Genomic DNA, 22,613 nt, shown 5'->3' on the forward strand with positions numbered 1-22,613 from the left:
TCTCAAAATAATAAACTCAAATAAAGTGTTAATAACGTTTTATTTCACGATTAACAATATAAAGGTCATATACAAATAATTTTGATATTAATTACAAAACAATAATTCAAATATAATTCCAACAATAATTCCAAACAAAAATACAATTATGCTATGTACAGTTTAGATGCAATTGTTTAAAACTTCAATGATTAGGCTAACTAAAACAGCAAGTGTTAAAAAAAAAAAAAAAAACAAGGAAAAAGACTGTTTTCCTTTTGTTGTGCTCTCCTGGGAGAATTGGGCATATATATCTTTTTCCAGCTGTGATGTTTTTCTTTTTAATTATGGCTTTGGAAAACACTATGCTCAAAAAATCAGATCCACAATACAACAGTAGCTTATCTTTCACCAAACACAGTTCAGAACTGCACTCTCAAGTGAAGGACAACCGCATTGCTAAAATGATCTTTAAAAAGTTGTAAGTCACACTGGTTTTCTATCAAAAACTAAAATTTACACATTTTTCATTTGAAATACATTTAAATACAGATACCAGTTACTTCGTTAAGGAAGCACATAGACTCAATATGAAGCTGCCAATAGTAAAAAAATAAAAAAAATATTTCAGTGCATGTTTATTTTTCTATATTTCACTTGCTTTCAAGTTCCTGTAATAATTTTAACGAGTAGATTTCTTTTTTTACTTCCTTAATTATTAATCCCTCTTACAAACGGTAAAAATAAGGAAGGAGTACACCAGATTAAAACTTAATTAAACATTATGAATAAACTTTGGTGCTTTGAAAAACTAGTTTTGTGGCACAAGTCGGTGATGCTACATGCGGTTACAGTGTGTCAACTTTCCCACCAGGCAGACAGGCCACTCTTGCCTATAATTCAATTATAATCAGAATTCAGTCTACAATCTCAATGGCACTGAGTATATGAAATAAGGTTAAACAAATCAATGCCTTTAAGACTTTAGTGCATCTGACGAAGACCGTTCTTTGTTAATCACAAACAAAATCACAACATCATTTTGCACAAGACAGTGTTCATTCATTCATTCATTTTGCTCTCTAAAGTGATTTTTTTTTTTTTTGTAGTTTGCCTCTAACCATAACAATCAATGATATTAAGTACAAACTAATTACAAATATAGAAAATAAAACAAAATTACAAAGCTTTATTTAAAAAAAAAAAAAAAAAAAAAAGTTCAGCTCATTTAAAGCAATATAAGTGCTGCTTTAATCATCGCCAATCTATAGACTAGGTATTAGCATAAGCTAACATGAGGTCTGTTGTGTGTGTAGTGCCACCTACAGGCATGATTTGTGCAATGACAGTCCGGTCAGATCTCAACCTCACATGCATTGTTCTGTTTCATTATAAGAAAGACCTGGAGTGTTTTAATCCTGATAGCCGCTGTGAAGACTCCAGCATAGAGATTCAGATTCTCCACTTAAAGGGCAACGGATCAATCGAGAATAGTTTTACCTTCTGGATGAATACCACTACAGTTATGTTTAGCAAATTAAATTCGACCCCATCCAGTAGTGAACTCTGGGCACATCCTGTCCACGGTGACTTCATTCATTATCACTAGTCAGTACAGAGAATTTCAACTAAAAACAATCTCTAATGGAATTCCATTAGATTTAAAGAGACAGTTCAGCCAAAATTGAAATATCTGTCATATGGCTTCAGAAGTTACAGTACTTTTATGTTGTTTTTGGAACATGACAGTCCCGGTCACCATTCACTTACATTGTACGGAAAAGAGCAGCGAGAACATTGAACAAAACATCTCCTGTTATGTTCCACAGAGGAAAGAACTTATTAATTTGAGTGAACTGTCCATTTAAAAACTATATAGCATTAGGATGATACTGCTACAAGCTCATGAGGTACCCAAACTTTTATATATATATATTTTTTTTTTTTGGTCATTTTTTAATCCCACATATGCCAGTTCCCATTTGAGCAGAATATTTGCTTACATTTAATAGATAATGTATACATTACATGGGGTAGCATATGATTTCATAAAAGGTAAACAGATCCAGTTCATTAGAACTTATAACGTTTTGAGTCATTGTATAAATCATGCAGGAGTATTTGAACATAAGGTTGCATGTGTAAATATATATGTCATCCATGTCAGACATCTGTAAACCTGTGACAACGGCCATCATAATTTTAGCACAGCTTGAGGTCTTTAAAAATGACTCAACTTTGATCTAGTCGACAATCAGGTGTTACAGGAACGAAGTCAGCAGGTTGAAAGGAACTTTTTCCCCAAAGTCTGGGAATGATGGCGATGAGAGCAGATTTGGTTGGAGCTGAAGCTGGAGAGGGAAGAGTCCTCCTCCTACATTTCCTTCTCCTTCTCTTTCCTCACCTCTTTCTCACGGCTGGACTTCATGAAGTCACTTCTCATCAGGCGGTAAAACAACACAATGTTCATGACGGTCATGATGGCCAGACCCACGCTGCCAATGGTGTAGCTGATCAGGGGGATGAGGTCACGATTTAGCACCAACCAGCGGGTCATCCAGGCCAGAGTGTTGATGCGAAACACTACATAGGTGCCCAAGTTTATCATGCTGTTGACGCGGTAAAATGTACTTTTGGCCAGACTGGCCATGCGGAGCACTTGCCTCAGGTGCAGAAAGACTGAATTGATCTCCACCAACAGAGCCACCACTGCAAAACCCACATACCGACAGGTCAACACAGAGATCCCGAAACAGGTGATCACCTGCAAACAAAAGAAATTGAGAGGTTTTATTAATAGCAATGCACTAAAATATTGGCCAAGGTAAGCTTTAAAGGAATAGTTCACCCAAAAATAAACATTTTTCATGTTTTCATGTTTATTTTTCATTTTTTAAGAAATGGTTTGTAGTTAAAAACATCTTGATGGATTTACTACAAATGCACAGCTATTGACTACACAAGATGGTAACTGGCTCTAATGACGGATGATACATTGACAGAAAAGAGGTTGTGTTCGCCCATGTGAATATTCAAGCGCAACATCAAGCAAAACATGAAGGCAGAGGAGCTTCTGTTACTCAAGAACATGCCACATTATTACCTGAAGCAAAAGAAAATAAGCCTTTTATTTGTATATTATTTTTGTAGGGGACACATTTGCTAATATTAGAAAAAAGCCAGTTTGGGCCAGATTTATTTTGAGATCATTCTTAGTCTTCTGGTTTCTCCACACCTCAATCTCTCAGTTTGGAGTTTGTTTATTGCATTGAACACCACATGTATACTTGTGCTGTTTTAACATCTATACAGATCTGTACAATATTTCCAAACACATATTTTAAATTTTATTTTCCTTTGTTTCCAGAATTTTTGGTTGCATTTCCACAGCTGTCCATGAATTTTAAGTTCAGTGCATTTATTACATTGTGTATCCAATGTATTCCAAATGTTACCCTCAGAAACAATTTTTCATTGTAATATGATTTCTTAAAGCATTTTTAAGGATGTTCATTCATCTATAGAAAGTCATTCAGTTTAAATAGGCCAAACTAATGTGCTTAATTTCAGCAGCAACTCTTTTGTCTTCTCAACACTAATCTGCTGTGTGGTGACAAGAAACAAATGAGCGTGTGTTTTGTATCATCTGATAACAGCAGGGAGAGGCTGAGGACAGGAATACAAAGGCGCTGTTGATCAGTCCAAAACGCAACATGACAACAGTCAAAGCCATCACCAAATCTAATGGGTTTAGTCAATATTACTACCAAATACAGCACAATCGTGATTGTGACCTTGATTCTGGAAGTATTTTATCCATTAATCAATAAGCATTTATAATAATTCTTAAATAGAGAATACGAAATCCTGAATCAAACCAACAATCTCTGAGAATAACCAGTGCCAAAAAATAAAAATAAAAAATAAATCTTGATTTAAAAGCACAGAAGTATGTGGAAGTTGTGACTGACTGTGTACATGACATCTTAAAATAATATTGAAACATGAACTTATATGTATTGATAAAGTAATTTCTATGAAAAGTTTAATGTCTTTTTAATCCATTTTCATCCAAAAGGAAATTGAAACATTTTTATGATCTTCCACTAGGTGGCAGTCTATGCCTAACATTACACAAAAACAGCAAAAAATGCATCGATTAATCTTAACTAGTGTGTCACGCTTACAATTATTAACGCAAAATTAATACTGGAGCATTTACATCCATTATAAAACATTTTTCTCTTGGTGCCTCTAATTCCCATGAGTCACTAACCAAAAGGTAGTCAAATATAAAAACAAATAAAAAGTATTTACTAAGACCTCAACCATGTAATTTTAAAAGGAAGAACTAACAATTATATTTCTAAACTTTATATCTAATTTATATAATTTTATTGAAGTTTATGAAACATGTACACAGGCAAATCCTCTATCGTAACCGTCAGGTATGATAAGTCTTAAGCAGAGCACAAAGGTGCAGTTACATGACCGTGCGGCGTTGATGTGATATAACTCCTTTTGTAACAGGACATGAATTCATTGGTTGTCCAGATGAGTCTGTAATGCAACCCTGTTCACATGACACCCGGCTGCTCCTTGCGGTAAGGAATGTCACAGCTATAAGGCCAGTACTGTTATTCACATTAACACTACTGACACATGCCTCTCTCAAAAGCCCATGGTGTATGTTTGAAGCAGGCAAGTAATGTATAATGCCCTTTAATAGCTTGAAATCCAAACATACTTCTCTTTATAGCAAGAATGTATCACATATGCTTCATTCATAAAGCAAAGCATGACAAAAGCTGACCATCCATCCAGCTATGTGGACTGTAAACACTTCTGAGTTTGTTTTACAGTGTCTAAAAGAGGTCTACAGTCAGGCTACAGCAAACAGTGGCAGCTGATAAAGCAATCAAATGTCCAAAAAGAATACCAGTCTTTTGGTTTAACAGGACTGTTAGCTCTGTAAACTTCTGTCTGTAAAGGGCCCGTTATAATATGAAGACGCATGATTACTAAATAAGATTTGTGTGTCCTCTGTCTCATGACTGAGATGATGTTGACCTTTGGCTAACACTTTGTCTTTCCCTTGGTGAGGTCAAGATCTCTACTTACACAATGCTTAAGCTGGATAAGGCTCTGAATGTCACAAACAAACCTGTTATCTTCAGGAGACCCTATCCCTCCCTCAGAACATGGACGCGATAAAAGCCTAATTGAATGAACATGTCATATTACTAATCAAAGTAAAATGCAAGCAAGTACCACCTTCTACACCAAATGAGGTCAACAGGTGTTTCGCAAGTCAAAGACATCAAAAACAAACACTCAATATTGTACAATTTGTAATATTTGAATGGCGACTGTAATAAAGAGATAAAACACTCTTAAACTTCCGTCTCGGCCGTGAACAGAACATAATCATTGATAGGAAAAGAGCAAAGTCTTCATGTCATATACATCACATAACATGTTGCTTTATGTTATGTTAACAGATATATCCCTGTAGCTCCTTGCGCTCGCAACAGCAAGGTCATGGTTTTGATTCTCAGGGAACACACATAGCCTACTGATTAAATGCATAGTTTTATTGTAAACATATACTTCTATCCTGTAAAGATGTTTTAAATTGATAAAAAGTGACAGTTTAGACCTTTATAATGCTACAAAAGATTTTGATTTTAAATAAATGCCATCCTCTTTTCTATTCAAAGCAGCCTTAAAGAGCATAAGCAATATTAATGTATATAAAGACTTGAAATCTTTACAAGCTGCTTGCATGAAATGCTGTGATGAGAGAGTTAACCAATTCCAGAGAACACAAAATACTAAAAGCTAGTGCTGGGGGATAAACCGGTTTGAATTACACACACGGTATGAATTTTTTAAAAACCGGCATACTGGTACAAGTGGCTAAGCAACGTAGATAGCGTCGTAAATTGAGAGGAGATCCCTGTTAACTGCGAACACTTCTGAATAATGGTTAGAAAACTATTAACACACAACTAATTCTTTAACTGGCCAAATACACCAACTGTAAACGGCCGTTCACAGAAGTTAAAGATGCTAAAGACAGATGCAAAGAGGAGAAAAATACTGTACCATACACAGCAAGATCACAGTTCACGATTTGCTAAATATTGGAAGAGAATCCTAAATGCTGAAGTGAAGGTTAGGAGTTTATATGAATGTATCTCTGAGGGGGACCGACTGTCTTCAAGTTTATGGTATTTTCTTTTCATCTTACCTCCATATAATGCATATTAATGTAGTCTTTAAAAGCGCAGCTCTGCTTTGTTTACAGCGGTAACATGACTGCTGTTCCATAAGCGCCACCTGCTGTCAGTCTCATTCAGCCCGTCTGCTGTTTTTGTTTTGTTCAGATATGTTTTATGTAGCATTATTTCACAGAGCTAAGGTCAGACCATTCGGTCTTTGCTTTAAAGGGATAGTTCGCCACCCCAAAAATGAAAATTACCCCATACTTTATTTACCCTCAAGGCATCCTAGGTGTATTTGACTTTCTTCTTTCAGGTGAATCCAAACAGAGTTACATTTAAAAAACATCCTGGCTCTTCCAAGCTTTATAATGGCATGAATGGGTGTTATTTTTCAATAGTCCAAAAGAAGTCCATTAAAGCACATCCATCCATAATAAAAAAGTGCCTCACACGGCTTGAGCACTCCAGGGTGATTATGAATATGAAATTATCCAGCCATGGCTTCCTGTTTCACAGAAATATAAATAGGAGGGAAAACAAAGCCCAAATTCCCTTAATCATCCATCACAATGAGAAAAATCAAAGAATATAGTTCTGATGTGCAGCAAAAGATAATTGAGCTTCACAAATTAGTGAAGTGGCTTTAAGAAAAGAGCTAGAGCAGTGAAAATTGGCTAACGGAGATTTCAAAAAGTATTGAATAAAAGGGTGCCGTTAATTGTGGTCAATGTGAATTAGAGAAAAACCATTTATTTCATAATGATAGTTCCCCCCCATTTTAAATTCTTATTATCCAATGAAAGGTTAGATTTTTGTGAATTTTTTAAATAAAAGATCAAAAGGATTAACAATGCAGATTAAATTTCACAGCCTTTTTTGATCATATTTACCAAGGGTGCTGATATTTTTGGCCATGACTGTATACCCATGCCTTAAGAGGGAGTAAATTATGGGGTAATTTTCATTTTTGGGTGAACTATCAGCCGATATGAAAAATTATGCCGATATGTCTTGCGGATAAGAGGAATACATTAACTCACATGTGCTCAGGGTGTGCTAGCGATTAGATCACGTCAGCAGTGTGGCTCATTCTTGAACCAAAGTTTTGCCCGAATGATGATTAGATTCACTGTTTTGGATCGCTGCATTTAATCTGAGAATGCACAGAATGATACGTTAGGTGTATAACAGAGGAAACAGTAATAGCATGTGCAGTGGCATCAGCAGCAGCCTCCCCTGGGTCCTAATGCCCGCTTAGTAAGGAGTTTTAATTCCATCGGTGGCGCTGTTGGCCTACTTCTAATAAAATGAAAGCAAAATACACAAATAATATTTAGACTGTGTTTCTGATTAAATAAAGCAGTAATTGATGCCATAAAATCATGAGTATGTTTTGATTTAAAGTTCAGAAGCTATAGCTAAAAAAACGTCACTTAAATGAAATAATTTTATATATACTGATTTATTCATTTCATGTGTAATGTGTTATATTTTTAAACAAACTATGAGCTCTAAAAGATTTTCAGAATTTTTTTTACAACCCTTACTTTAGACCAGGGGTGTCAAACTCAGTTCCTGGAGGGCACTGCACTCAGTTCCCTGCAGAGTTTTGTTCCAACCCTGCTCCAACACATATACTATGCAGTTTTCAATTGAGCCTGAAGGACTTGATTAGCTGGATCCGGTGTGTTTAATTAGGGTTGCATCTAAACTCTGCAGGGTTCCGGCCCTCCAGGAATTGAGTTTGACACCCCTGCTTTAGACCATTTACAAATGTTAAATCTTAAAAAAAAAAAAAAAAAAATGTTAAGGTTACCACTGCATCTTTCTGGAAGAAAAAAAATAAATTGCAGCAATTGAATATAGTTTATTTACCGTTATTTTAAAATCTTCAATACACACTGTCATTATAAAATAACTTCATTGTTGTTTATTTAATTCTAACAAATAAGTTCTTGTCAAAAACTAAACAAAATTAAAAAATTATTTGCTTATAATTTCTGCACAGGAGAGACTTGGTGTTGTTTCCAAACAAAAGGAAATATATCGGCATCGGCTATCGACCAAAATGAGTTGAAAAATATCGGCATATCGGATATCGGCAAAAATCCAATATTGTGCATTCCTAATCATGATTAAAATGCAGTGGTTCTGCAACTGTTTCATGCAATCTGATTCATATAAAGGCAAAATCAGGAAAAAACAATGATAAACCATGAAACGGTCAGAATTTTTCCTAAAAAAAAAAAAAAAAAAAAAAAACTGCTTTCAAATTGCTATACAAATAAATATTACTTCATAAAAAACACATTAATCCACTCCAAAGTAATGCTGCAGACACCAACATACAATCACAGTGAATCTGCATTAGCAAGATTATTCTCATAATCCATCTGCAGTCATGCTGAAATAATCTTATTCACTCACACACACAAAGACCTAAAATGGCTAAGCCAAAGCATGGGAGCAATAAAAAAACAAACAAAAAAAAAAAACACACGCTGATCACACCTCAATAATTTTGTTTTTTGTTTTTTGCATAAAAAGCATTAATGATGCAATAACAACAACACATTAGCACATCCCTGCCGGTTTGCTCCCCTGTTGTAATTGTAAATCTACAAGTCTGTGTGTTTGGTTTCATAAACCTCTCCCTGCGGGGACAATTATCATTAGTAGGGTCTCCACTTTCTCCATTACACACCAAAAAAAAACAAAAAAACATGGCAGACACAAATGGCATTTGGCATGGGATCAGAAAGGCTCTCCCTGGGGAACGGGATGGGGGGTGGTAGCAGCACCAGTCTCAAACCAGTTAACCTGGTTACAGGTGAAACTCATTCAGAACGCTTTGCCAGCAGGCCCTTTTGAGCAGCATGTGAGGAATACTGAAGCTCAGTGAGAAATGGAGCACAGATGCCAATGGCTTTAGACCACATGAAGTGATGAGAAAAGAGCGGACAGGTGGACTAACAGAGAGGACACATGCTTCATTGAAGAGAATCATGAACACACACACACACACACACACGTGAAAGCATTCAAAGGATAGTTTACCAAAATTTTTTAATTGTCATTAAGTCAAAGAATGGTCACATTTACAATGATACAAGACTAAAAACACCATAAAAGTGGCCCATACAAATTGCGCACCATTTACATTACTTTTAAAAATTTTGGGGTTGACAGAAATTAATTCAATGACAGTATAAGTGATAGTAAATACATTTATAATATTATTTATAAGTTTTCTATTTCAAGTAAATGCCGTTTTCTTTTTTTACTTTCTATTCATCAAAGGACCCTGAAGAAAATATACCAGAGTTTCCACAAAATGAAGCAGATAATCTGTTTTCAACATTGATAATAATAATAAATGTTTCTTGATCAGCAAATCAAGTTCGTGTGACAAAGACCGGAGTAACGGCTGCTGAAAATTCAGCTTTCCGATCACAGGAATAAATTACATTTTCAAATATTTTCAAATAGAAAACAGTTATTTTAAATTGCAATAATATTTCAAAATATTACTGTTTTTTACTTTATTTTTTGATACGTGCAGCCTTGGTGAGCACGAGAGATTTCTTCTATGATGAGCATGGTTTTAAATTTCTAAATTATTTTTATTTAATTTATTGGTTAGTTCAGGTCATAAAGTGTCATGTAGTGCAACTCCCCAAAACATGAGTTTAAGATTAAGAAAAATAATAACTAACCTAAACCTAAACCTAACAATAATAATAATAATAATAATAATAATAATAATAATAATAATAATAGCCTAAATTTCAGGCTGTTCCTCACAAAAAAGCAATCATATAAATGGTGATTAAACAGCAGAAGTGTTATTTTTGAGTGAACTATGCCTTTAAGTGTTCTCTATATAAACAAATGCAGTGCAGCGGGTCTGTAAGGCACATCCTCCAGATTCCAATCCCAGTATAAAAACAGAAACAAACACAGAAAGCAGATCCACCCATTTAAAGTTATCTGAGACTGAGGAGGGGCCAGATGGTGTGAGAGTGTGAAACTGGGCTGGGACATGAAGGTGGAGTGGGTATGTGGAAATATAACCACACGAAATGAAGGTGTTGAGAGGTGAACTCAAAGGGTGTGGCACAGTTTGAGAGAGAAAAAAAAAAGAAAAAGAGGATGTACTGTATGAATGTGTGATGAATATTTGAGTGTGTTCATGAGTCCAACATTCTCATGAATCATTGATGATTTTTAAGATGGGTGAGATGAGGGTTGAGCTGGGTGAATCACAGTATTTTCGCAATGAATTTGTCATCAATTAAGCTAAATTATGAATACTACAATTGTTTTAATGTACTTTATATTTATCCATCAAGTTTCCTAACAAAGGCTGTCACAAACAATTCTGCTTTGTCTTGTGACTAAGAGAGTGTTAATTGAAACAATTCAATTGCATCATTTATAAAAAGCCCCCCATGTGAAATACAGTAGTCAACAGTTGAAGTGGATCAAAAAAGTTCACCAAAGTTGTCCTAAAACAAGAACGCATTTTGGTTTTAGGACAACTTTGATGAAAGGTTTTGATCCACTTCAAATGTTGACTACTGTATTTTACTTACTGAATCAAACATTTTCAGTTGCAATGAGTTAAAATGGCTTTTGGTTGAATAAATTGTTTGTTTGTTTACAAGTTTAAATATTGAGATATAAATTGAACATGACCAAAAAAAAAAAAAAATTTAGATATATTTTTCTTAGCCATTTTGTCCAGCCCTATTTCTGGGTATTCCAATATCAGTTTATCATATCATATTAAATGTGTGTTCATCATGTTTTTATTTTATTTTTAATTTTTTCCCCTCGCCTGACAAACTGACAAAAAAAAAAAAAAAATTAGGAGCTACAATTCTAAACCACCTACTTGAAATGTGTCAAATCTCCACAATCTAAGATGCTAAGTAAATGCATTAATCTGAATGAAAATGGGTCAATAAATTGTTTTAATGAAGCTCTAAAAATAGATACTGAAAATGTAAATGGATAATTGCAAAGGAAATACAGACTGTTAAGTGTAGGAGATGCTGACACTCTTTGCCCCTTCCCCCCTTGTAACTGATAATAACGTTGTGGAGATGTTTACTGAGTCGTGGCCAGGACAAAGTCCACAACCTCACCCTGACAAGACAGGTTAAACATGACATGACCCTGAGGAAGGCAGGGTTGGGTCAGTAAAACCCCATAAAACCCTGGTCAAAGAATAACAGGACCCAAAAAAAATAAATAGACACTACCAAGACCTTGGAATTGGTATGATTTTTTAAAAGTTTCAAAACAACAACAACAAAAAAGCTGCATTTATTTGATCAACAATGAAGTAAAACAGTAAAATTGTGAAATAAGATTACAATGCAAAATGTTTTATTTAAATTTATTTTAAAATGTAATTTTTTTTCCTGTGATAAAGCGGAAATTTCAGCAGCCATTACTCCAGTCCTTAAGAAATCAAATAGTACGCCGCTTTGATGCTCAAGAAACATTTCAGTGCTACTTAATATTTTATTTGGAAACCATGATACATTTTATCAAAACTCTTTAATTGACAGAAAGCTTAAAAGTATTGTATTTGATACAGAATTCTCGTGATTTTTTTTAACATCTTATGTTAGTTGTACCGGTTGCAGTGGAGATTTTGGCTCGTGAACGTCCTCTTGGGACGTTCGTACTTACGAGTAGTAAGTCGTAGGGTGCGTTTAAGTCACTTTGGTCGGAAAAAGATGGCGATTTAACTTTTCTACATAAAATTCAACGATTTTTTTTTAACTCTACATCTACAAAATATTGAATGAAGAATGTGCATCAGTGTGTTTTTCTTTTTTCCGTTTTTATTTAATTTATGAAGATGATGTAAACTGAATAATTATATATTCTATTATAATTATACAATAATATAATATTGTGTATATGTAACTTATATAGTTTTATTGTACATTACAAAATTTTATTCATTCAACTTTACCAACGCTTCATATCTTTAGTCTTTGGCTGCGTCCATTGCATCCGACACGTTTTTTCACTGACACGCCCCCAACTCGGAAACTCTGGGCTTAAAGAAAATTTCGAGTTTCCCACTCGTAATAACGACTTTGTGGTGGCGTTCATGTACGTTCAACTCGTAAATACGATGTATCCGACATGACTTGAACGCACCATCAGAGTTCACGCTTTATTCAGACTTCTGATTGGCCAACATGACTTTACGGTTAGGGTTATATCGCCACCTGTTGGTATGGCATGCTCTTGACCGCACTTCATAGCATGATTTTGCATTTTCATGTGGACTATAATAATATAAAAATACCCATGTTCGTGTGGACTAGGCCTTAGTATAAACCAAAATAAACAGAAAAGGAATAAAAATAAGCACAATAGCATTTAAGCACAATAGCATTTACCCCCTCCCATTGACGAACAAAACCAGCATTCATCATTCAGGAGCCATGCGTAGCATCATTCATACACCCATGCACAACAGTTTCCGTGGCAACCAGGACACATACTATGGCGGTGCTCCAGATCCACTTTGAGTTACGGAGACTCGAGGAAATGAGACGCTCTGAATCGAACAGGACTATGTGCCTTCAGGCCTTAATCTCAGTACGGTACACACTGAACCCACCACAACGACTATTTTGAAAGTGTTTCAAGGTTGGCAGCATTCCTTTGCTTGCTATCGTCACTCACGTCAGAGTGAAAAATAAACGTGTCGGATGAAGCTATGTCATACTTCAAAGAAGTTCCATTCAAAAAAATAAACAGGAAGTTCTCAGAATATAAAATGGCGTGTCTATTTATTTTTTGGTTGCTAGGAAGACTGAGATCTTATTTACAAGTGGGTTGTTTTGGCCCAGCATGTCATTCTGGAAGATTTGTTGTAGGGATTTAACGGTATGAAAATTTCTTATCACGATTATAGTGACCAAAATGATCACGGTTATCAGTATTATCACGGTATTATTCAAATGTGCTGGAGATGTTCAAAAAGTACAGACGCATCAATCCCTTCACCAAGTTTTATATTTAAAAATCAACAAACAACAAATAAAATGACTTTTTGTTTGCATAATCACTAAAACAATAACATTACCAATGATGTTCAGATTTTAAATGACAATTTGACTGACAACAGTTTAATAGCATGTTCAAATATCTAATGTAAATGTTCAAATAAAACTTTGAAAAAGTTTCATATAAAGGTAAACCTCACATTTCAGCCTTTAAATAAAGAAAAGGGTTAAGTCAAAATGATAATTGATTAATAAATGGTTATATGCATTTTATATGCTCCATAAATAATTCTACATAACTTATCTGAATTGTTTAAATGTGTAGAATCCACATAAGCTTGTTTTTCCTCAACCGGTCAAAATTTACAGCAGGGCATGCAAATTAGGTCTGTTTTTGTCCAGACAGAAACTGCACACAGGCTGAATGTAAATGAGGCTGCGTTTACACTGCAAGTCTTAATGCACAGATCCGATCTTTTGACCATATCTGATTTTTTGGCCGTCTGTTTACATTCACTTTAGACATGACTGGTATCTGATATCTGTGTTTACATTAATTCCAGCCCAAAAGGATTGTCTGCAGTGATCGCTTTACTATGCACAAGGTAGACCATCGAGTTTTAAATGGCAGTGCTATTAAAATTATTTATATAATTCACGTTGAATGGCCATTATTATTTGCCAGCATGGACAACGGCTGTCATGGATGTTTTGCAGCACAAAATCTGACTGAATGGATAAAGACCGGAAAATAACGGTAATTTTAATTTGGTAGACTATTTTATCTACAGCTCGTTAAGAGGTAGAATTCTTTAGTGAAATAAAGATGATATTTATTGAAATGAAATAAGAGAGAAAGAGCGAACGAACGAACACATGCACCCATCTATATGGGTCCAGGAGCATGAACATATGTGGACCAGATGTCTCGCTTCTGTCTGGAAAATGCTGAATGCATGCTGCAAGAGGAGGAGGGAACCAACCACAAATACACTAGACTCTGGAGCCAAAAGTGGTTCCCTCGCTCGCACACATTCTTTCAGTCTCATTCCTCCGCTGCCTCTTATTCTTTCCATTTCCCTTCCAACAGAACAAAGCTTGCCATTAACCTTTGACCTACTGTCGATGTAAGCACTCTCCATTATCATTTGCTCTATAACCAATAATGCAGGAACAGCTGCTTAAGCCAGACTGTGTTGTAGATATTACAGATTAGTCGGTGGGTTAATTGTTTTGCACAATTATTACCATAAAATTTTACAATAAAATGGTTTACAAAAGGAATTATAGAAAATCAAACATACTGTCATAGCCAAGAGCAAAACAACTGCCAGGTAAAGACATGAGGGGAAAAAATAAATAATAATATTAATAAAAATATACAATAATAATGAAATAAAAACCAATAAAATAAGAAAAAGAAATAAAATTCATAGCGGAGAGCAAAACAACTGCCAGGTAAAGACATGAGAGAGATAAATAATAATATTAATAAAAATATACAATAATAATGAAATAAAAACCAATAAAATAAGAAAAAATAAGAAAAAGAAATAAAATTCATAGCTGAGAGCAAAACAACTGCCAGTTAAAGACATGAGGGGAAAAAATAAGTGTAATAATAAAGACAACAATAATAATAATAGGAAAAAAAAAAAAAAAAAAAAAAATTTTATAAAAAATAATAATCATCAGACTAATTTCAGGTTCATTATTAGATGTTTATTTAAGTCATCTAAAAAGATGTCAGATGTCTGTCTGAAGGTTTTTGGTTGTGATGGCGGTGCTTTAAAGGTGATGATAAAAAAGCAAAAATTGATCTCACTTTACCAAATCAACTAGTTGGTTGAAACTTATAGTTGCATTATAACTGCATAAAAATGCAGAGTGACATTTAGTCTACAACACAAATTTCTTCAGTTTCAAATTTTATACTGAAATCATCATCAAAATTTACTATAGGCCAACCATTTTCTTCTTTTACAGACACAACCTCCTTGAGAATGTCAGGTATGTGTGGGCTGTTTTCTTACTACAATCAACTTGTTTACCACTCATGTTACTGACAGCTTTATCCAGCGTACAGCAGCTTGAACGAGTCAGGGAAAGCTGCAGGTTTAACACAGCAGAGCTGGATTATCAGGTTCTACAGAAAATGCAGGGGGGCTGTAATTGAGTTTCCTGGCAGCAAAACACTCAACTACATCACTTTAGCAACTGAGTAAATTCTGTCAGTGAGCAAATACAATCACCTCTGGCTTGTGTGTTTAGGTGAACAAACAATCACCCTGCATGCCAGACTCTAGCCAAACCATCGGACTCCCCCATTGTTTTGTATTTTTCCACTGATTCCACCTCAGCATGAATGAGAGCTAATACAAAAATGATCATCTCAGCCTCCTCTGAGACTTGAAGGCTTTAATGAGCAAACTCAATTGTGCTAAATGAACGGGGGATGAGAGACATTTACTCCCCAAAGCAGCATTTCTGAGAAACTGATTTAAAGGAGGGTTGTGGTGGTCCAAATGCCAAAAATGTTATTGGGTTAGAGTGATGCTTTCCACAGAACCACCTCTGGAAACTTCAGCATTTGCAAAAGTGACAGCCAAGCAGTACAACCAACAAGCCAACCACACCATTAAGTTGTCGCTTCTTACTATATTGGTACATGACAACACAACTGGGTTGATAGTAGGCCTCGCCATCAGTGTTTTTCCACTGCAAACTATTTAAGCAGTACGTGTTTCCATATATGGACTTCCTCTTCACCTCAAATCAGACTCGTTTTTATGTACACTACCTTTTTTGTTTGGGATTGGTACGATTTTTTTTTTGCCAAGTGTTTTTTCTTTTCTTTATTCAGTAAGATTTTTGTTTTGAAAGAAATTAACACTTTTATTCAGCAAGGACACTTCAGATTGATCAGAAGTGACAGTAAAGGCATCTATAATGTTCCAAAAATATTAAACAGCACAACTGTTTAACATCAATACCAATAATAAATGTTTCTTGAGCATCAAATCAGCAAATTCAATTGATTTCTGAAGGATCATGTGACAAGTAAGACTGGAGTAATGGCTGCTGAAAATTCATTTTTCACAATGAATTACATTAAAATATTCTGAATTGTAATAATATTTAACAATATTACTGTTTTGAGTTATTTAGGATGAAATAAAGGTGCCTTGGTGAGCATATGAGACTTCTTTCAAAAACATTTATAAAGAAATCTTACAGATTCCGAACTTTTGAATGGTAGTAGTGTGTATAATTAAAGCATTGAATCTGAATGGAAAACTACACAGAGTCTGGATAGGGTGAGGCAAGACGCCAACACCCATCTTGATCACATGATCTTAAACTCCAATGATATTTTAATTCAAAAAAAAAAAAAAAAGCCCTTTTCACAGACTCCCCAATTGCCTTCGCAAACACTTCACCTGTAGACAGTTTAAATTCTTGGAAAAGAAAACGTCATAATGGCATTTTTGGTGTGGCATGACAGAAGTTCAGTCCAACCCGATCCAACAACAAAGAAAAGGCCTTCATTTGTTGACGGGCTGCATTCCGTTCAAACTGAGCACACGTAAAACAAAGCTTCTCTTATTATTAAAGTTTGGCTTATGATGTAAACAGTGCGGAAGAGCAGGACGGGGTGGAGATGAGAGGGTCTGACAGTTTCTCACAGTGCCATTAACAATCTGGCAGCATGTTCCTTCCAGCCACTTCACTGAATGAGATCTCAAGAAAAGAGGGAACAACAGCAACAACAGAACCACAGAATGAAGCTGGCTACTTTACCAAGTGGTGACGCCACAGAACCCCAAAAGAACCGAAGCTCAGAAAACCTGCTGAACTCAATGCAAGTGATTGGACAGCGTCCTTCCTCATCCTTTAAACTGGCTGTGATGGTCTGTTTAAATACTGAGTTAATGCAAGTGATTTGTTCAAAAGGCCTCGCTATTGACTTGTTTATTTTGCGTATCTAATCTATTTCAGCAGTTTAACCTCTGTTGACCTTAGCAAAATCAAAAAATATGTCTAACCACAAACATGAAAAAAGACAAGGTGGTCAGACAGGTTGGACTATTTGAATACACTGAAAAGGTCCCAAATCAAGTCTGTGTAGTTTTATTAGACGGATGAGTAATGCAGAAGCTGCTTTTGGAATGATGTTACTGTTTACCATTACAATCTCCTTCACAACTAGCCAGTGGCTTTCTTTTCATTTTTATTATTTATTGTACTATTATTTCATGATGTTATATATATATATATATATATATATATATATGAAAACTATCAAAATTCTTATTTCCGCAATGAAAAAAGTAGTGATATATCATGTCAATTACTAAATATTTAGGAAGTATTTTTTGAATGATTAAAAATCATAATAAATCAGTAAAAAAAAAACTGTACCGATCTATTACGGTTTTAGAATGTAATGTAATGAGAATTTTGAAACCGATTACAAATGAAAACAAAAACTCAAAAAGACAAACGTCTGGAAGCATTACAAATGTAATTTTGGAGGAAAATGTGCCTAACTGTCAAAAGAAAATCTAAATGGTTCTAAAAAAAAAAAAAAAAAGTTGCATTTAAATCTGGGCATGTTTCATGATTTATCCATGTAGTCAATGGATTTCTCCAAAAATATATAATAATTTATATGTACCATGCTTTGTGTCTACTCACTACTACATGGTGGAAAAGGAGCTCCCACGAATGACTGATCTTCTGGTTGAGAACCATATCAAGGAAGTCATATATAAAGTACCCTGAAACACAAAAATGCATATTAACACTATGTCCAACAGTGGATCATTCAACAGGTTTTTCAAGCAACAGACCCCATGACAACAATTGTGTTGGTTACCAAGATGTCATTTCCAGAGAGCTATTTATACCCATCTCCCAATATGAGGGTCTCCATGGAGACTGTATTTTAGAGTGGATCAACAGCAAATGAAGCTCAATATAGGAGTCCTCATTAATATAAATGCACTGATTAGTATTTTCAATATACACACCCGTTTCCTGATTCCATTTGTTTAGTTCACTAATAGCAATGTTCATTTACTGAAAACAAGCATTAACATCTCAGAATGAACAGATATTTTACTGAAAAAAAGAAAATATTTGCTGTGTAAGATGAACGCAAGAACTCAGTCCTTCATGCTTTGTCTATTGAGGCATATTAGAAGCAGGTTTTTAAGACCTTAAAAAGCCACAATTTTAAGAGCTGCTGAGTTATAAATTGGCTGTTGTACATGTCAAACCCACGTGCCTTGTAGTTAACATTTTATGGGCATATATTATGCAGAGAACGGTACTGAAACATATTCTGTAGTAAAAAAAAAAAAAAAATGCTATAAACTGTAAAAAGAGTATAATTAAAAGTAAAGGCCCATTCATAAACAGTCATGTGACTTGGAGATATCACTCGTGCCTGGGACGGATCATAAAGGCAGCCATTCATTCTGCAGCTATAGTTAATATTTCTGCCAAATGCATGTGGGCTTCCTCCAAGTATTTAAAATATCTCTGGTATTTGCCATTTTGAACGAGAATAAGCTTATCTACTTTTTGGTTGAAATAAACATTGCAGTCAACGGTGCAGCATTTAAGAGTGATGCAAAATAATAGCACAATACACAAATAATAGATAATAATACAAGAGGAACAAAACGCAGCAGATTTCTGTGATTCTGGATGTTTTGCGGTAAGTTTCATGTCACAGTTTTATTATTGCAATGCAAAAAAATCATTACTGTAATGCAAAGAATATAATATTATTAAATTCAATATTATTTATTATTTGTAAAGTATTAATTCATGGTATTACTGTCATACATTTAACTCTTATGCTGTGCTGAAGATCCTTTGACCAGTTTGGTGTTCCCAGTCAAACATTTCTTGTATAGTAAATCTATTATGCTATATTATCACAAAATCTTGGGATCAATCCTTTTTGGAACTGATTGGTATTAGGTTTCACTCATGCACCTCAGATTTGAGTAGAAAAAAAAGCATAATTTTTGGATAATAATGTGGCAATGTTTACTCAGAAACTAAGGTGCCTGTGATTAATAAGTTCCAAAAAGAAACAAAACTTTTGCGAAAGAAAAAAAGTTGATAAAAAGATTCAATTTAATATCGGGTAATAATACAGCATAACAAGAAATTTATAAGCAATTTTTAAAAGGCGGGTTATTTTTGAACAGGAACACCACAAGTAACAAGGTGGGGGAAAAAAATTTACAAAAATGGTTCAACTTTTTTTAGGAAGATGTTAAACCCTGTGTGAGCAAAGTCAGTAAGCTTTAGTTCAATGTGATAACATTAAGCAGCATTTTCAGGAAAAAGAATATCCTCTCCAGGTCAACATGACCAGAACACAGCATGAGTATTAATTAATGCAGATTTAAATGGAATAAATTATATATTACAATAATATGAGACTAACCATTGATAATAAATGCAATTAAAAAAATAAATAAATAAGTAAATAAATAAATAGGGGAGGGGGCATCCAGGAAACACTTTAGAGTAATTAGAATTCAGCAACATAAGCTTTATTGTCAAAAAAGTCACAATGCAAAAAACGAAACTAAAATAAAAACCTGTACTAAAATAGCCTTGTTTTTGGGGTGAAATATGACTTGAAAGCAAGTTTTTGTTCGATTTCCCAATCTGTCAGTAAGGTTAAGGTCACCTTGTCAAGTCTAACCCAGTTACATCCAATTACTGAGTGGGCACTGTTGCACATGGCAGAGAAGTGCGTTTGTAACAAACGGGAATCAATGTCTACACACCTGCTCTCTAAAGAAACCACATAAATAACACCGTAAACCCCTTTTATAACAAAGCTTTATACTCACCGATTGATACAGATACCAAGGCGTGAGAGAAAACGGAGTATGTTTCTATCAAATCCTCAGCCATCTGGGGATGCATGCAAAAACTACAAACACAGACGTTTTACAATCAGGGAATGGCGTTTAAAATAAAAACACACCACATTTGTGAAAGATGTTGGGTAGATGGCACATTAACTTAAACCTTAACTTAATTAACACAAACGTTCAAATCTTCAAGTGACATGAACCACTGGGGTAAATGTGTCGTCTGTGAGCTGATTATCAAATAGCCATTTCTGTTCAACTAACGTTACATCCGTTCAACATAAAGAGGCAGCTGAGAAGATCTTACAGTTGGATCAAATTCTCAAGCATCTGATAAAGGCATCAAACAGACAGTGCAAACAATATGGGTGTGTAATGCATTCTCCATGCACATGTGGGGGAATTCTGACACTCACCAAAGCACAGACCACACTCCAGTTAGGAGGCTGTGCACGAAAGACGTGGAGATGTTTTTCCATTTCCAAACGTTCCTCTGAGCTGTCTCGGGGATGGGAAGTTTGCCGATCCCATAGTTTACTAATTTGAAAAAGCCTACCGAAGATCCAGTGGTCAAAATCACTGAATTCAACTCCATATTTTAAGCGCGCGCTTCTGTCTTGTTGTCACTAACGTTACCCAAATCTCTCGCGCCCGTCTAGACCTAGACCCGTTACGCGTTTTATATGTTATTTAATCAAAAAATGCATCCCGGTTGTTTGTATTTATTTCATTTTCACTTTCAGTAATCCAAACATATACGACTGTAGGTAGAGTCCTTGTGTAATTCAAAATTGCTCGATTATTCTATCTTTGTTAATAAAAAAACAAAGCTCTTTGTTTCAGCGCTCGGTTTGTTCAATCCGATGTAAAGCTAAGAAGACACTGGTGGCTCAAATACGAGTGGCAACAATTAAATAGTAGCTCATGTGTGCGTTACAAAACCCTGACGCTTGTGTAACTTTTTCTCTTTTACAATAACCAAACAAGAGAATCCCCGCCCAATCATCGTGAGGCGCGGCTGAGCAAATGAGCGTCTCGGGCGTGTGTTTCCTTTCGTCTATGTCCCGCCCCCAATGACAAAGTTGAATTATGGGAGATGCAGTGTAGGAGGGGATTTCGTAACTTGCAATTGGGGCGTGGGTGGAGCTGTCGGTGTCTTCAACTGACGGACGGACGCTCAGATTGTATTTTTGATGTGCCACTGAGCTTCTCCTGCCTCTTCATTATTTCATTTGTCTGAAATAAAATAATTATATTTACCAGTAAATATAATTTAATTACGTATTTAGCTACGTATTCAACACAACAATAATAATAAAATATTTTCACACCAATAAAAGTTTTTTTTATTTTTATTGTTCTTCATGTAATAAATCGTTGCTGAAGGTTTGTGCTACTGAGTTGACCGTTCTGAGTCGGTCAATATTTCAGTAATAATAAACAATTTCAATAATGTTTAAAAAAAAAAGTATTTTCCACAATAAAGTGATTTGAGATGAGGTGGACATGGAATTTATGTGATGCATGTGTTCACATTTGGACACCGTGGAAAAATTTAACTACTGCGTCTGAAAAGTAGATTATGTTTTATTTATGGCGTTGAGCGACATCTTGTGGTTCTCCTTTTGTATGATATGTTGTAGCCGTTGTACCATATTTCAGTAACATAGCCTATTTAAATATCACAATTTGAATACAGAGTCAAAATTGTATTTTTTAATTTTTTTATTTTAGTTAAAAACAAATTAAAAACATTTAAGGAATTACTTACTATTTAAACCTGTATGACATTATTTCTTCTGTGGAACATAAAAGATATTTCGAGAAATGTCTTAAAAAAAATTCACCTTAATTGGAGGTCCATGCTCAAAATTGTTTGGTTACCAACCTTCTTCAAAATATTTTATTTTGCGTCCTGTATGGTTTGGAACGACGTGAAGGTAAAAATACATCACATAAAAATGCATACTGGACTTATTTTATTAGAATAAATTTACTAGTCACTGAAAGAGTCTTTAATGATTACTATTAACAAATATTACTACTACTACTACTACTACTGCTACTACTACTGCTGCTGCTGCTGCTGCTGCTACTACTACTACTACTACTACTAATAATAATAATACTGCTACTACTACTGCTGCTGCTACTACTACTGCTACTACTACTACTACTACTAATAATAATACTGCTACTACTACTGCTGCTGCTGCTACTACTACTACTGCTACTGCTGCTACTACTACTACTACTACTACTGCTGCTGCTACTACTACTGCTGCTACTACTACTACTGCTACTACTACTACTACTGCTGCTGCTACTACTGCTACTACTACTAAATGCTACACTATTGAATTTAATGACGTTTTTTTAATACATTGTAATACCCCTACTATGCACGCCTAAATATTATGAATATTACGACTTGAATTCAATTCGCCAAGGCCCCACCC

At 34.9% G+C, this 22,613-nt stretch overlaps 1 protein-coding gene across 1 annotated transcript; it reads right to left on the minus strand.

Moving 5' to 3' along the window:
• Positions 1 to 23: 23 nt before the first annotated feature.
• On the minus strand, positions 24 to 21,154 carry tlcd2 (TLC domain containing 2). The gene is made up of 4 exons (XM_058745614.1): positions 20,571 to 21,154; positions 20,131 to 20,213; positions 17,945 to 18,027; positions 24 to 2,743 (listed from the first exon to the last, which is right to left on the minus strand). The coding sequence occupies exons 1-4, from the start codon at positions 20,747 to 20,749 to the stop codon at positions 2,354 to 2,356; spliced, it is 735 nt and encodes a 244-aa protein (XP_058601597.1). The 5' UTR covers positions 20,750 to 21,154; the 3' UTR covers positions 24 to 2,353.
• Between the last annotated feature and the right edge of the window lie 1,459 nt (positions 21,155 to 22,613).

Source organism: Onychostoma macrolepis, chromosome 15, assembly GCF_012432095.1.
Source record: "Onychostoma macrolepis isolate SWU-2019 chromosome 15, ASM1243209v1, whole genome shotgun sequence".
Taxonomy (NCBI): domain Eukaryota; kingdom Metazoa; phylum Chordata; class Actinopteri; order Cypriniformes; family Cyprinidae; genus Onychostoma; species Onychostoma macrolepis.